This window comes from Corythoichthys intestinalis, chromosome 2, assembly GCF_030265065.1.
Source record: "Corythoichthys intestinalis isolate RoL2023-P3 chromosome 2, ASM3026506v1, whole genome shotgun sequence".
NCBI classification, from domain to species: Eukaryota; Metazoa; Chordata; class Actinopteri; order Syngnathiformes; family Syngnathidae; genus Corythoichthys; species Corythoichthys intestinalis.
This window is the reverse complement of record NC_080396.1, coordinates 4202584-4220702: the sequence shown is the minus strand read 5'-3', so window position 1 is coordinate 4220702 and position 18119 is coordinate 4202584. Positions and strand designations below refer to the sequence as shown.

At 40.5% G+C, this 18119-nt stretch overlaps 1 protein-coding gene across 1 annotated transcript in view; it reads left to right on the top strand.

The window, feature by feature from the left end:
* The window catches only part of cfap221 (cilia and flagella associated protein 221), a 77731-nt gene that overhangs the window by 23471 nt on the left and 36141 nt on the right, over positions 1-18119 (top strand). The window contains exons 9-13 of the mRNA XM_057830389.1: positions 7468-7627; positions 14150-14258; positions 14475-14604; positions 14684-14771; positions 16866-16953. Coding sequence (XP_057686372.1) covers positions 7468-7627; positions 14150-14258; positions 14475-14604; positions 14684-14771; positions 16866-16953 — 575 coding nt within the window. The remainder of the gene's footprint in view (positions 1-7467; positions 7628-14149; positions 14259-14474; positions 14605-14683; positions 14772-16865; positions 16954-18119) is intronic.

Genomic DNA, 18119 nt, shown 5'->3' with positions numbered 1-18119 from the left:
GAGTCTGTTAATAAAACCCTACCCTACCCGATTGAAGGAATCTGACCTTCTAGCCAAACCGCCGGAATCGTGCCAGCCGAACCGCTTGGGCATCTTGTCAGAGGTCAGGTTGCAGTTGATGTGGCTGTCTAGTGCACTGGGGTTCTTTTTATACACACCTGAGAGTTAATTGATCCATTATTGGTAACAGGTGAAGCTCTAATCTGGGATTGTGTGCATCATTTGACAAGGCAACAAGACTTAGGGCCCAAATACACCAGATGCATGATCGTTGCGGTTCCGGTCCGACTCCGGTAAAAAATAGCGCCGGAGCCAATCCGTTCCGATTATATCCTATTGTTCAACGTATACCGGCCGCGTCACTGCTCCGGATTGCCTGCGGACTACCTCTGGCGTGTCGAAGCCCGCCGGATAGTATAGGCTATTTTCTATTTTTGCCGGACACGCATTCGACAAAATGGGTGGAGCTGGGCCTGGACGTCACAGCCCAATTGCTTATTCACGGTTTAAACACCAGTGAACATGGACGAAGAACATTTCATCATGGAGGTGGAATGTCACAAAGTGATATACGATGCAGCAGATCGTTATTATAAGGACAGCATTAAAAGGGAAGCTGCAAGGTGTCCTATTACAGTTGTGGTCAAAAGTTTACATACACTTGTGAAGAACATAATGTCATGGCTCTCTTGAGTTTCCAGTTATTTCTACAGCTCTGATTTTTCTCCGATAGAGTGATTGGAACAGATACTTCTTTGTCACAAAAAACATTCATGAAGGTTGGTTCTTTTATGACTTTATTATGGGTTAACAGAAAAAGTGATCCAATCTGCTGGGTCAAAAATATACATACAGCAACACGAATTAGCAATTTCTTGTGAGTGATTATTGACTTGAACAACCATTGACTTGAACAAGTCAGGAAAGTCACTTGGAGCCATTTCAAAGCAGCTGCAGGTCCCAAGAGCAACAGTGCAAACACTTGTTTGTAAGTATAAAGTGCATGGCACTGTTTTGTCACTGCCACGATCAGGAAGAAAACACAAGCTATCACGTGCTGCTGAGAGAAAATTGGTCAGGAGGGTGAAGATTCATCCGAGAATCACCAAAAAGCAGATCTGCCAAGAATTAGAAGCTGCTGGAACACAGGTGTCAGTGTCCACAGTCAAGCGTGTTTTGCATCTCCATGGACTGAGAGGCTGCCGTGCAAGAAGGAAGCCCTTGCTCCAAAAGCGGCACCTTAAGGCTCGACTGAAGTTTGCTGCTGATCACATGGACAAAGATAAGACCTTCTGGAGGAAAGTTCTGTGGTCAGACGAAACAAAAATCGAGCTGTTTGGCCACAATGCCCAGCAATATGTTTGGAGGAGAAAAGGTGAGGCCTTTAACCCCAAGTACACCATGCCTACCGTCAAGCACGGTGGTGGTAGTATTATGCTGTGGGGCTGTTTTGCTGCCAATGGAACTGGTGCTTTACACAGAATAAATGGGATAATGAAGAAGGAGGATTACCTTCAAATTCATCAAGATAACCTAACGTCATCAGCCCGAAGATTGGGTCTTGGGTGCAGTTGGGTGTTCCAACAGGACAATGACCCCAAACACACATCAAAAGTGGTAATGGAATGGCTAAATCAGGCTAGAATTAAGGTTTTCGAATGGCCTTCCCAAAGTCCTGACTTAAACCCCATTGAGAACTTGTGGACAATGCTGAAGAAACAAGTCCATGTCAGAAAGCCATTAATTTAACTGAACTGCATCAATTCTATCAAGAGGAGTGGTCAAAGATTCAACCAGAAACTTGCCAGAAGCTTGTGGATGGCTACCAAAAGCGCCTAATTGAAGTGAAAATGGCCAAGGGACATGTTACCAAATATTAGCGCTGCTGTATGTATATTTTTGACCCAGCAGATTTGATCACTTTTTTTCTGTTCACCCATAATAAAGTCATAAAAGAACCAAACTTCATAAATGTTTTTTGTGACAAATAAGTATATGTTCCAATCACTCGATCAGAGAAAAATCTGAGTTGTAGAAATAACTGGGAACTCAAGAGAGCCATGACATTATGTTCTTCACAAGTGTATGTAAACTTTTGACCACAACTGTATGTTTGTTTTTCTGGCAATGATACAGTGGGGAGAACAAGTATTTGATACACTGCCAATGGGTTTTCCCATTGGCAGTGTATCAAATACTTGTTCTCCCCACTGTATCAAACACACGACGTGCTGACAACTTTGAGCGGAAAAGAAAAAAAGCAGCGTATCTGAAAGTGGCTTCACTGCAGAAATTCTCGTGCCCGGCGCACACACAATGTCGGTTTGTATACAGAGTCGAGGGGGAAAATATACGAAAGAGAATAGAGACACCCATAAGTTTCGACCTGGTTGTCTATTCAAGAAGTTTCTCTTTCTTTCCTACATTTTACTTGACTTTTCATAGAAAACCCAACAGTTTGCGCTGGGCGCAGGAATCTGCAGTGTTGAGACACCAATTCCAAGTACGCTGTTTTTTAGTTCATGTAGTATAATTCGCTATCTATTTCATAAATATTACAGATTATTTATCAGTTCTTTATAACAGCTCTATCAGATGTTATGTGCCATAAATTCTAAATGTGCACAAAGATATAAACCCACCGACACAACCAAGGGCAAACTAGGGCTCTGCCCCCTTACCCCCCACACACGGAGTCCTGATCTCAACATTATGCAGTCAATCTGGAATCAAGCGACAGACATAACTAAAATATCAATATGCAAATTAAGAAAAAATGTGCTCTCTCTCTGCTTCTCTGATGAGTATAGACCACGTGTGTTTTTCGTTGTTTTAAATGGCACATTATAGCGCGGGATCACGCGAGCGCTTACGAGGGAACGGAGTTGGCAGACCGCAGCCGTGCGAAGCCGGTATGATTTGCCTGTTTTTGACGTACTGCGTGGCACACAGTCAACACTGAACCGGACCAGAACCGCAACGATCAGGCATCTGGTGTATTTGGGCCCTTATGTCTTGCAAAAATTGACTCAATGGGCTTCACCAAGCTGTAAACATCAGAACACTTTTCAACAGTTTTATTTGGCACCGAAATGTTATTCCAAAACCTGTTGGGATTAAAATGATCCATTTCCTGTAAGAAAATATTGATTACAAATATATTAGAGGGACACTTCAGGTGCATGTGTGTGCAAGTGACAAGACTTTTGTCAGGTACTGTAGTTGATCCATCCATTCGTTATCTTCCGCTTAGTCCGGGGTCAGGTCGCGGGGGCAGCAGCTTTAGCAGGGAAGCCCAGACTTCCCTGTCCCCAGCCACATCGGCCAGCTCCATCGGCGGGATTCCAAAGCGTTCCCAGGCCAGCCGAGCGACATAGTCTCTCCAGCATGTCCTGGGTCGACCCCGGGGCCTCCCGCCGGTGGGACATGCCCGGAACACCTCTCCAGGGAGGCGTCCAGGAGGCATCCCAACCAGATGCCCGAGCCACTTCAACTGGCTCCTCTCAACGCGGAGGAGTTGCGGAACGACACCAAGCCCCTCACGGATGACCGGGCTTCTCACCCTATCTCTAAGGGAGAGCCTGGACTCCCTGCGGAGGAAACTCATTTCGTCCGCTTGTATCCGGGATTTTGTTCTTTCGGTCACGAGCCATAGTTCGTGACCATAGGTGAGGGTAGGAACGTAGATGACCGGTAATTTGAGAGCTTCGCCTTTTGGCTCAGCTCCTTCTTCACCACAACGGACTGGTGCAGAGTCCGCATCACTGCAGACGCTGCACCGATCCGCCTGCCAATCTCCCGCACCTACCTACCCTCACTCGTGAACAAGACCCCAAGATACTTGAACTCCTCCACTTGGGGCTAGTGACTGGAAAAGTCGTTCACCTGAGGAAACAAATCAATTCCGGTTCGTTCAGTAAAAAGATTCGTTCAAACAAATCGTTCAACGAATCGTTCGCCCTCCTCATCCCCCCCACCCACAACCGCCCAAATGAATCGTTCGGTCAGTGAACGGGAAGTGACGTTGCCAAACGAATCACCAAAAGACCGCTTAGCATATATAACTGAACAGGAAGGCTTGGTCCCTCCCCCTCTTGCACAGTACACAGGCTTTTCATTGGCTGCTCTCTTCGTAGATTCAGAAGTGAGTGACAGACTGTGTTTTTCTGTTTTTTTTTTTCACTGCCTCGTCTTTGCCGGCGCCCGGGTCTCCCCAGCCGCTGCAGCAATGAGAATTTCCGCGTCTATCATATTTCTATGGGATCAAAGCCAGGGCTTGAGCTTGCTTCACTTTGATATAGACCCTACCCACGTGACGTCACAGCCACGCCCCCGCGCCATGTTGTCCGAATACTCGTCATGTTAATGCATTAGCGCTTCGTAAATTCCTCCTATTATGGCGTGTTTTTCTGCTCGTTAACAATTGATAATCAAAATGGTGAAGTCGTGTGTGGCGGTCGGTTGCAAAAACAGAGAAGATAGACGGAGAGACTTGAAGTTTTACCGTATTCCGAGAGACCCGAAGAGGAGACCGAGATTGACTGCTGCAATTCGACGAGAAAACTGGGCTCCAAACGACTACCACAGATTATGTAGTGGTCATTTTATATCTGGTAAGATGCATTTAATATATATTTAGAGGGTTTTGGGCTGATAACCACAATTAAGATCATTGCTAGGCTAATCGCCGACAACATACACTCAGACGTTGTGAATGAACTACCTGAAAATATATAATTATAAGGGGATAATCAGACAGTTGTCATACAATTAATTTACAATTTCACTATTGAGGTCAAAAGCCAAAAAATAAATTCAACTAGGGACAATCTGGAGTAGTGCTATCGCACTTCATATTTATTACATATTATATATGTATGTAGTGAAAGTGCTATCGCTAAACCATATAAACATTAAAAGCCCTAGCTCCATTGACAAATGACATGAAATACATTAGACTTGACAGTGGATGTTAGCAAGAACAAAAGATTTTGAATTGAAAATTTCGAAACTCACCTTCCGAGCACAAGATTCCTGCCGAATTTTCCTGTACGAGGACCTGTTTCACCCAACCAGCAACGAAGTATTGATAAGCCTCCAAGCTCTTAAAGTTTTTCAAACTTTTGTGAGAATAGGCTGATTTTGTGTGGACAAGATAGTTGTAAATATCAGGATAGCAGATGTCAGGCCAAGACGGCGAATCCAGTGGGTCGAAAAACATCAATTTAGGCATCAAATACGGATCTGGCGAATGGATAAACTGAAGCTTTTCCACGTAACGCCTTTTATGCAACGCATCCAATGAGTTTACAGCGTCAGATAACACCGGGGCTTCCATGAATTGCTCTATAACTTGCTCGACTAATTGAAAACAATGAGAATAGGTCTAAAAAATAGGTACAATATGGCGGCCGGAAACAGCGACACGCCCATTTTGTGACATAGGTGAGTAGGGTCTATAGGAAACGGTTAAACATTTCCCCCTTTTTTTTTTAAGCACAAACTTTTTCAATCACGCTAAATTGCGTGTACGCTCCCTTCCGTATTCGTAGCTTAAACGCGTGTTTACGTGAGCTGGCTGCTCGTGAAAGCCACTTGATATACCACCAAATCATTTTGGCTGAAGAACAAATAAATGTGGAATTTAAATAAACTGTCTTCGGCTATTTTTTTTGGTTGAGTGAGATTTATTGCACACAAATAAGAAAACATGGAAAATATTAATAAATAGTCAATTTATAATGTATATTAATAATATATTAAATCAGCGTTATAAATAAAATTTATTATTATTATTATTATTTGGCTTCTCTGACACGAAAATAAATAAATAAAACAACACTCGAAAAAATAATACCTAAAAATCGTGTTGAAATGTCATCTTTGCACTGGTATTTATATAAATGATCCCATCAACTCCACGCAGTCATCCCCTCCCGATCTCAGATCGCCAAATGCTGACGAAAAAAGAATTGTTTGCTCTTTACAATGTAACCATTCCACTCTCATTGGTATGTTAAGAAAATGGAGACATACATGTATATATACACATCCTACGTCCCCGCGTTTAATTTTTGGACGCTTTAGTCGCACAGGATGGACTGATGGACTCAACGTTAATTAATTTGCGCCCCAACCCGACAAGCTGTGACACGGGGAAAAAAAAAAAAAACTCGGAAAAATATGTCATGAAACTACCGTTTCACAGCAAATCAGGCAGGTGATCATACTAAATAGTCATTTTCCATGGGCACAGATTAGATAAATTTCGCTGCCATTCGCTGCTAGAGTCTCTTGACAGCTTTCTCGCCCGCCCCCGCGACGTCTCCATAGCTCAGCCTTATCGCCTTGTAGCTACTGGCGAAAGTTTTAACGTACTGTAAAGTGCATACAATGTCGTCATATGTAGTCTCGAGTCTGTTGAGAAAAGCACAGTAAACTTTGCTCACTGTGTTTATGTGGTGATTTTTGTGCATTTGAGTAGCATATGATAGACTCAACATGAAAGAATATGTGATAAAGCCCTTTCAGTCCTTAGCTCGTTCACTGCCGCAGCGCTGCTGTGTAGGCGCACTATAAATTAGCGTAGCAGTCTAGCAGAACGAATCATCTAAGCATTCTCGGTAGGACGGAGAGTCAGTGAACGGGAAGTGACATAACTCAGTCTTGCCCCCTGCCTGCACGCTGGCTGCTTATTGGCCACACGTGGAAGTGAGTGACAGACGCCCTGATTCTGTTTCCGCTCCCTCCCCTGCCCGCGATGAGGCTGGCGTCTGATTGGTCGTGTGCTATGTCAGTAGACGCTGCCGCTTGCTCAACGCCCTCCCTCGCAGATAACAAGGCAAGCCCCAACTTCATGGAACGAATCAGTGCAGAAGGTGATTAGTTCGGTCTCGTTCACCCAAACAATTCGTTCAAAAAGACCGAATCGTTCGCGACCGATACAACACTACTTGGGGCAGGATCTCATCCCCGACCCGGAGAGGGCACGCCACCCTTTTCCGGCTGAGGACCATGGTCTCGGATTTGGAGGTGCTGATCTTCATCCCGACCGCTTCACACTCGGCTGCGAACCGCCCCAGTAAGAGTTGGAGGTCACGGCTTGATGAAGCCAACAGCACCACATCATCTGCAAAAAGCAGAGACGCAATGTTGAGGCCACCAAACCGGACACCCTCAACGCTTTGGCTGCGCCTAGAAATTCAGACAGAATCGGTGACAAAGGGCAGCCTCAGTCCAATCCTCATTGGGAACGAATTCGACTTACTGCCGGCAATGTGGACCAGACTCTGACACCGGTCGTACAGGGACCGAACAGCCCTTACCAAGGGGCTCGGTACCCCGTACTCCCGGAGCACCCTCTGTGGTACTGTAGTTCAGTGCGTCTTATATGTAGATTTTGCAGGCCCATAAGTTGTATGTCTTTAGTAGGGTAGTCATCATCAATTTTTCACCATCAATTTTCAGGTGTGATCCCAGCCAACGGTCAATCCGAGGTCACCATCACCTTCAGACCCTGCCGCTACGAGACTTGCCAGGCCACCGTTCGACTGCTCGTCTCACAGTTCAACACCAAATCCTACCTCTGTACCGTCACCGGAAGCTCCGTCCCTCTCCTTGCTTTCAGGTTAGGATGAAATGACGAGAATTCAGATTTCAGAATCAAACGTGCAACCCCGGCGGGACAGAAAAACAAAATTGCCTTGTGACAAAAACTGTCGGCATCCAATTTTTTTTTTTTGTTCCCATGCGAATGAGAATGAGGATGCTATCCATCATGCGCAGCAGCTTTATCGCCAACATTTGGATCAAAGTTTAATCATAGAAAGCAGATGGTAATCTCTGGTTTGAGCACCAGCTGTTCTTAGCCTGCCAGAAATGATTATTTTGATCATCGACTACCACTGATTATTTTAGTAATTCGTTCACTAATTGACTATATACAAATCAAGTTGTATAACTCTAGGCTTCTACCTATTTCATGCACATTGACAAGGTGAATAAATCAAAGTTCAAGGTTTCAAGACAAAACTAAAATTATTCCATAACAACAAACTCAATAGCATACTGTGAGGAGCAGAAGCACAACCCCAAGCAAAAAGTATGGAATCACCAGTCTCGGACGAGCACTCACTTAGACATTTTATAATGTAGGACAAACTCAGATAAAAAGCCTGAAAAAATAATGAATTAGTTCAAAAGTGCAACTCTTTAGCATTCAGAAACACTAAACGAAATGAATAAAAAACATTGTGGTGGTCAGTAAATGTTACTTTTATGGAGCAAGTGCAGGGAAATATATATGGAATCACTCCATTCTGAGGAAAAAAATATGGAATCATGAGAAACAAATAACAATCAAAACTAGTGCTGTCAAATTTATCGCGTTAACGGGCGGTAATTCATTTTTTAAATTTATCATGTTAAAATATTTGACGCATTAAACGCATGCGCGGAATGACCCGCTCGTGCATTGCCTCAAACAGATTACAATGACGCCGTTTTTTGCACATTGAGAGTTAAGAGGCAGAGAAAGGTGTCTTCTTTTGTGCTTTTTCTTAACAAAGGTATACCACACGCGACTTGCTGGCACATTGTTTCTTTATTAGCACATTCAGCTTCAACATTAACACAGCTTACGGCTCTCGGCACGCCGTAACTCTAACTCACTCCTACATCATGTGAGTTAACAACATAGGCGCCGCGTGCACTTCAGGGTGCCTCGGATAATTCTATATCAGAATATTACAAAAAGGCGAGTGGACGCAGGAGTTCATTGGACTGCGCCGTCAATTGGCATAAGCTTCGGCAACTCCTTCACAACAAACATACGTATCATTTAGTGAAAGCACAACAAAAATAATATTCCTATCTTTCAAAAAAAATAATGTTCACAAAAAGAAAAGCGCTTCAATGTGTGTTAATGAGGCCCTATTCTCACACAGTTAAACAACAATGCAAAGAACTGGCATTAAGCCTGAACGATATATCGTTTAAACATCGCCATCGCGATGTGTGCGTTCGCGATAGTCCCAAAGACGTGCGATAGTTTTTATTTTTTTAAATCCACATACGCCCTGCTTTCTACTCTGCGCAGAGCCTAAGGGCCCAAGTACACCGCATGCGTGATCGTTGCGTTTGCGGTCCGACTCCGGTAAAAAATAGCGCCGGAGCCAATCCGTTCCCATTATATCCTATTGTTCAACGTATACCGGCCGCGTCAGTGCTCCGGCTTGACTGCGAACCACCTCTGGCGTGCCGCATGCCTGCCGCATGGTATAGGCTATTTTCTATTTTTGCTGGACACGCATCCGGCAAAATGGGCGGAGCTGGGCCTGGACGTAACAACCCAGGTGCCTAATCACGGTTTAAACACCAGCGAACATGGATGATGAGCGCTTCATCATGGAGGTGGAAACCCACAAAATCATTTATGATGCAGCAATCCTTTCTATAAGGACAATATAAAAAAGGAAGCTGCAAGGTGTCCTATTATGTGTGTTTTTCTGTCCTGATCTCATCATGATGCAGTCATGTCTGTCTCTTAATTCCAGATTAACTAAAATATCAATATGCAAAGAAAATATGTGCTCTCTCTCTGCTTCTCTGATGAGTATAGACTCCGTGTGTTTTTCGTTGTTTTAAATGGCACATTATCGCGCGCGATCACGCGAGAGCTCACGGGGGGGACGAGGTTGGCGGACCGCAGCCGTGCAGCAGCCGGTATGATTTGCCTGTTTTTGACGGACTGCGTGGCACGCAGGCAACACTGAACCGGACCGCAAACGCAACGATCACGCATGCGGTGTACTTGGGCCTTCACACGCTCTTTGAACCTCACAGTCACTGCAGCACTTGCTTATTAAAGTTAACGATGCAGCAGCTGTCAATCATCGTTTAACTTGTAAAACAGTTTCTGCAAGGAAGCCGCTTTGGAATGAATGTGTGTGTATGTGTGGAGACGTTTGAGACATATAAATTAAATGTAATTTCTACATGTCCAACAAGAGTCACAGCTAAGGTAGATAAACAGAAGTAGTTAATAAAGCCAAGCATTTTTGGACAACAGTACTTTATTCTTGCTCAAAAATGATTTGGTTGGACAATAATGTTTAAAATTGATCATAATATAACATAACATGTGAAGTGCTTAAAACCATTTATTAATATATACGTATATACATTATGTATTTACAGTACTGTGCAAAAGTTTTAGGCAGGACACCTGCTTAAAATTTTTGCACAGTACTGTATATATATGTGTGTTTTAATTATTAATTATTATTATTATTATAATAAATTTATTAGGATCATGGAAGCTTCCACTTTGGGAAAATATATACATACAGTATATCCTGTATATATATATATATTTAAAATCATACTTTGGGGAAAAGGTGCGCAACTTCGCGGTTTTTCACTTATCGCAGCGGGTTCTGGTCCCCATTAACCGCGAAAAACAAGGGATCACTGTACACTGGTCATTGAGAGTCATCCAAAGTCTTTCCAAACAGCTATTCAAGTCATCTCGTGAAAATTTCTTTAAAAAAAAAAAAAATATATATATATATATATATATATATATATGTATACATATATATACATACATACATTTTTTAGAAATATCGCAATATAATATCGCAAACCCCCAAAAAAGCGCGGCAATAGTTTTTTCCAATATCGTTCAGGCCTAACTGGCATTCCCCATCAAAATAGCTATGCAAAATAATAAATAAATCTTACTCAGGCTTTGGTCAAATTCTGTTCTCAACAAATACACAATATTTAGTCACAATATACAAACTCACTGGATGGCAATATTTAGTCACAAACTATCAGGGGTCTTGTACGTTGTGGAGCCAGCACTCCAATGAACGGAAGGTACAATGAACCGGGAAACTATGACGTTAGTCAAGGGACAAAACACACTCGCTGGCTTCATATCTAATTAATTTAAAACTCCATTGACACCTTGTGGTGTATTTCAATCACTACGTAATTAAAGACACTGTGGAAGAACGGCAGGGAGCCCATGGACCAATGGCGAGCTACTCGTTTATTTTTTTATTGAACAATTTTATTAAAACAAAAACATTAAGAGGGGTTTTAGTATAAAATTAGTATGACTTGTACTAACATTTATCTTTTAAGAACTACAAGTCTTTCTATCCGTGGATCTTTTTACCAGAAAGAATGTTTATAATGTTAATGCGATCTTGTTGATTTATTGTTATAATAAACAAATAAATACAGAACTTATGTACAGTATGTTGAATGTATATATCCGTCTTGTGTCTTATCTTTCCATTCCAACAATAATTTTCAGAAAAATATGGCATATTTTATAGATGTTTTGAATTGCGATTCATTACGATTAATTAGTTTTTAAGATGTGATTAACTCGATTAGAAATTTTAATCGTTTGACAGCCCTAATCAAAACACATCTCTAGTATTTAGTAGCACCACCTCTAGCTTTTATGAGCTTGCAGTCTCTGAGGCATGGACTTGATGAGTATTCTTCATCAAATTGGTGCCAACTCTCTTTGATTGCAGTTGCCAGATCATCCTCACAGGTCGGAGCCTTGCTGTGGACCATTTTTTTCAATTTCTACCACAGCTTTTCAATAGGGTTGAGATCTGGGCTATTTGCAGGCCATGACATTGCCTGGATGAGTCTTTCTCCAAGGGATGCTTTAACAGTATTATCTCTGTGGCATGATGCATTGTCATCTTGAAAAAAATATTTTCAATTGAAGGTATAAGAAAGCTGTCTAAAATTGTCAAGAGTCAAGAATCTGCATTGGACAAGGTGATGAGGCTGGAACCTTTGTTTGGTGCTGTTCCAGTGAGATTTACAAAGATGACTGCCTGAAGAAATCAAAATTCCCTCAGTCCTTGATTATATGGGGCTGCATATCAGGCAAAGGCACTGGGGAGAGGGCTGTGGTTAAATCTTCAATAAATGCACAAATTTACATTGAAATTTTAGACGGCTTTCTTATCCCTTCAATTAAAAATATGTTTGTCATTTTCCAAGATGACAATGCATCATGCCACAGAGCTAAAACAGTTAAAGCATTCCTTGGAGACTCATCCAGTCAATGTCATGGCCTGCAAATAACCCAGATCTCAACCCTATTGAAAACCTGTGGTGGAAATGGAAAAAAATGGTCCACGGCAAGGCTCCGACCTGCAAGGATGATCTGGCAACTGCTATCAAAGAAAGTTGGCACCTAATTGATGAAGAATACTCATCAGGTCCATGCCTCTGAGACTGCAAGCTGTCATAAAAGCCAGAGGTGGTGCTACTAAATACTAGAGATGTTTTGTTATTTCTTTGTTTGTTTCTCATGATTCCATATTTTTTTCCTCAGAATGAATTTCCATCTTGGAAAATGATTTCAATATCCCTAAACATATTTTCAATTGAAGGGATAAGAAAGCTGTCTAAAATTGCGATGTAAACTTGAGCATTTATTGAAGATTTAACCACAGCCATCTTCATTTTGATTTTTTTCTTCTGACAAAGGTTCCAGCATCATCACCTTGTCCAATGCAGATTCTTGACAAGGTGATGATGCTGGAACCTTTGTTTGGTGCTGTCCCAGTGAGATTTACAAAGATGAATGCCTGAAGAAAACATCAAAATTCCCTAAGTCCTTGATGATATGGGGCTGCATTCCAGGCAAAGACACTGGGGAGATGGCTGTGGTTGAATCTTCAATAAATGCACAAGTTTACAACAAAACGCAGCACTGATCCTCATGGGAAACGCAGTCTTCCTTAAGGCAAAACACTACCGCTTTTGTCCACTGGCGTCGCTAAAATTGACCAAAATTGAAAAGTTACAAGTGTTGCTTTAAAACAGGGGTCCCCAAACTTTTTCCTGTGAGGGCCACATAACTTTTCTCTGATGAGGGGCCGGGTCAGTTTGTAACAGAAAAGGTGTGACGATTGCAGGAGTGCCTAAATGTAAGAATGTATTGTTTTTCAGAAAGCCACAATCAAATAACCCTTTCTGGATTCTTCATGGAACAAAAGTAAAAAAAAAAAATAAAATAAAGAATTAGAGCTGTCAAAATTATCGCGTTAACGGGCAGTAATTAATTTTTTTAATTAATCACGTTAAATTATTTGACGCATTTAACGCACATGGCCCGCTCAAACAGATTAAAATGACAGCACAGTGTCATGTCCATTTGTTACTTGTGTTTTTGGGTGTTTTGGCGCCCTCTGCTGGCGCTTGGGTCCGACTGATTTTTATGGGTTTCAGCACCATGAGCATTGAGTAATTATTGACATCAACAATGGCGAGCTACTAGTTTAAATTTTTGTTTGAAAATTTTACAAATTTTATCAAAACCAAAACATTAAGAGGGGTTTATATATAAAATTTCTATAACTTGTACTAACATTTATCTTTTAGGAACTACAAGTCTTTCTATCCATGGATCGCTTTAACAGAATGTTAATAATGTTAATGCCATCTTGTTGATTTATTGTTATAATAAACAAATACAGTACTTTTGTACAGTATGTTGAATGTATATATCCGTCTTGTGTCTTATCTTTCCATTCCAACAATAATTTACAGAAAAATATGGCATATTTTATAGATTGTTTGAATTGCGATGAATTGCGATGAATTACGATTAATTAATTTATAAGCTGTAATTAACTCGATTAAAAATTTTAATCGTTTGACAGCCCTAAATATAATATAATAATAATATAATAATAAATAATAATTAATAATAATAAATAATAATGACACTATTAATGAAATAGATAATAACCAAATAACCCTCTCTGGGTTCTTCACAAAAAAAAAGCCAGGAAATAAATAATACTTTTGGAAAAAAAAAGAAAAAAACATTGTTCAGGGGGCCGGACCAAATGTGGGGCCGTAGTTTGGGGACCCCTGCTTTAAAACATTAAAAGAAAAAATTAACAGCATAATTTCTGGACTATAAGTCACACTTTTTTTTTTCATAATTTGCCTGCGACTTATACACAGGTGAAACTTATGTTTTTTTCTCTCACTCTGACAGCCACAAGATTGTTACGTTTTGCTCTTTAGTTGATAACCGTGGCAGCCCTAGTCTATATATATAATTTTAAAAGTTGATTTCACCTGCTGCCATTAGGGATCTTGCTCTTCAGGACACACCCGTCAAAGGTAAAGGATCTTTACCAGCCATCCAAGTCCAAAGTCCGGTCAAACAAAAGTCTACCAAGGATGTCGTCAAACCCAAGGTAATGCACGAGGTGATGCAAATCTTCCCATCTTTTATTTCAGCGGGATGTTCTACACAGTAAATTTTATGACATTAGAATCTGGCTGATTATTCATGCATTTTACCAATCAAGATATGCTACTATATCACATTTAAGGGAAAATGTCATTTTTCTCCGCTGTGCCACACGCATTTGTCTTCACTTCACGCTGCTACAGTTTCACATATCTTGCAGGGTGCCTTAGGATGTCCAACTGGGCGAAAGCCAGGACCAAAGCCCCTGGTGGATGCCTCCACCCACGCGGGGGTGGCAAAGATGTTGCAGAAGGACAGCAGCAAACTTGGCGCTGAAAACCTCAGTGAGAGTACGTGTGTACCATTTACAGTAGCTGCCTCTGCTGCTGTATAATGGATGTTAGACCCAATTCTTTTTTTGCTCACTAGGTCTGAAGAACAGGCAGAAGAAGGAGGCTCTTTTCCTAAAAAAGGTTCAACTCAATGTTAAAGAAGAGCAAATCAATCGCCTGAAATTGTAGGTTTTCATGAGAACTCTTTATTCCTTGATTAAGCTTGGCTATTTTGGATTTACGTAGTTTTTTAAAAGTTATTTCTACCTTGAAACATAGACTTCACAATGTACTGCACGGTTTTATTTGCTTTTAACCAAAAATCGAGGCTGTTTTACGTCCCTATCTTTTAAGAATTTTGGGATTTAAGCATTTGTTCACAAGAATTGTCAACGGAAAAACTGCTTACATCAGGCGGCCGCTAGCTACATTCACTAACAGGCTAGCATTGTACTTCAACATATGTACATAAAATAAATGCGAACTGCACTTTTTTTTTTTTTGCTTTTAACCAAGAACCAAGACTATTTTACGTCCATATCCATAAAGAATTCGGGGATTTAGGCATTTATTCACAAGAATTTTCACCGGAAAAGCTCTGTTTACATCAGGCGACTGCTTGCTACATTCACTAACAGACTAGTATTGTACTTTCACATATTTCGTAAAATAAATGCTGACTGCACTTTTTTTTTTTTTTTTTTTGCTTTTAACCAAGAATCGAGACCGTTTTACGTCCTTATCTATAAAGAATTTGGGGATTTAAGCATTTATTCATAAGAATTTTCACCGGAAAAGCTCTGTTTACATCAGGTGGCCGCTAGTTATATTCACTAACAGACTAGTATTGTACTTTGACATATTTCGTAAAATAAATGCTAACTGCACGTTTTTTTTTTTTTACTTTTAACCAAGAATCGAGACCATTTTACGTCCATATCTATAAAGAATTCGGGGATTTAAGCATTTATTCTCTAGAATTTTCACTGGAAAAGCTCTGTTTACATCAGGCGGCCGCTAGCTGCAATCACTAACAGACAAGCTTTGTACTCAGACATATTTACGTAAAATAAATGCTAACTGCACCTTTTTTTTTTGCTTTTAACCAAGACTTGAGACTGTTTTACATCCATATCTATAAAGAATTCGGGGATTTAAGCATTTATTAATAAGAATTTTCACCAGAAAAGCTCTGTTTACATCAGGCAGCTGCTTGCTACATTCACTAACAGACTAGTATTGTACTTTGACATATTTCGTAAAATAAATGCTAACTGCACGTTTTTTTTTTTTGCTTTTAACCAAGAATTGAGACCGTTTTACGTCCATATCTATAAAGAATTAGGGGATTTAAGCATTTATTCAGAAGAATTTTCAACGAAAAAAGCTCTTTGTCTGTGATTCCACTTGGTCAGTTTTGACTGCCATGCCAACAATGCAGGCTCCCTATTTATCGGCCCCGTGTCCCGTCAATACATTATGAAGTCAATGCTTCAAACACACCTATTAGCTTATTATTTAGTCATGTCGTGTCATTAAACTGGATAGAAATGTGTTAACTCTATGTTCTACCATTCTTCTGTTAATGAAATGGCCTTCTGAAAAGGATCTACGAGGGGCATTCAAAAAGTAATGCACTCAAGTGCATTGCTCGTACAGGATTTTACCAATCTTGTTTGTATATGGCACAAACATGATAGGATACACCTTTTTGCGATTGTTATATGTCTTTTTCTTATTTTCAGATTTTTAAAGCTTAAACTAGCTTCCAAAATGGCTGCCCCTCTTGAAGCTCGTCAACGGTGGATGGGCGAACACTACGGGGCTTATCGGCTATGCTGGCTTTAGCCACCTCTTCATGGTCTTAAGTACTGTTTTTTAATAGGTGTACCCATGTTTTACAGTACTGTAGTCTATGGTATCATCCTTGTAGACATTTTCCAGCCGGTTGTGAATCCTCAGAGGGGTTTCTCCCTCTGCAACAAGGAATTCGATTAGAGCTCTTTGTTCCTGACGAGCTTCAAGAGGGGCAGCCATTTTGGAAGCTAGTTTCAGCTTTAAAAATCTGAAAATTAGAAAAACACATTTAAAAATCGCAAAAAGGTGTATCCTATCATGTTTGTGCCAAATATAAACAAAATTGGTAAAATCCTTTACGAGCAATGCTTTTGAGTGCATTACTTTTTGAATGCCCCTGGTATATGCAGTACTTGTCATGAATTTAATAGTTTTTCTTTAAGTCCTCATGTTGAATGAAGTCAATACTGTATCCTTACCAGGCAAGTCCATCTAGGTAAAGACCCAGTGTCACACTCAACCAGGAACCAAGTATTGGAGGACAGACTGGTTTCATTACAACAGTACAAGGTAACGTTTAACCCAGTGCTTCACAATTACGTTCTGTTACGCCCCCAACTCTCTGCCGGCACTGTAAATAGCATCATTTGTCCATGAAATTATTATTATTATAAGTACACATCTCCATAAAATTGTGTCCTTTTTAAATATAAAAAAAAAAAAGTAATGTAGATCAACTTACTATGGAGCCCCTAAAGGGACATTGACAAAAATTAATACATTTAAACCATCTGGTGTGCACTAGAAACAATCTAGTAAACCTTAGCAATATATAACTTTTAAGCTAGTGGACTTTTGCTATGCAAGTTAACCAATTGTTCTTTTGTTGTACTTAGATTCTCATTCATTAATTTTTTTATATCGTTTGAGGCTAAGCTCAGGCGCTAGTTGTCGCCAAGATTGAAGTAAAGCTCAACTAAATCCTGTATTATCATTTTTAGCACGCCAAAACTGCTGGTGTCCGATGCGCGCCTAAGCTTAGCCTCAAACGTTAAAAATAAATAGATAAATAAATGAGGATTTTACAAAAGAACAATTGGCTAACTTGCACTTTAACAATAAAACACTGAAATAAAACATTTGACTTAAAACAATTGTTCAAATGACCATTTAGTCCGATCAATATGTAAATTTAATAGATTAAATTAGCCTAATTTGCTTAACATAAATCCGCCATTTTAATTGCTACAAATGCTAACGTATTTACAATTCTCATAGCAAATCGCTCACACTTAACTCCACAAACTGTAAACCATTACAAATGCATACACAAATATATATTAACTGAAACAACTTACAGGCTTAAGTGGGCCAAGCCATAGCGCAGCTGTGCTTGACCCATTTCAGACGATGGGCCAAGCCATAGCGCAGCTGTGCTTGACCCATCTCAGACGAGAGTCTGCTCCTCAGTCATAAGGTGATAGTCCAGCCAGACCCAGTGCTGCCACCAGAGGGCATTGTAGCCTCCTTTATTAAACAAAATACAATACTTTTGGACTTTTTGGATAGTTATTTTGAGATTTAAGGGTTCTTAAAGGGTTAATTCGGACTTAAGCGGAAATTCGGATAACGTCCTCAGCGTAGGAACAGAACTCGTTCGTAACCTGGGGACTACGTGTATCAGGCAATCAATCAATATTAAAAAAATACAATTATGATGAATAATTACAATAATA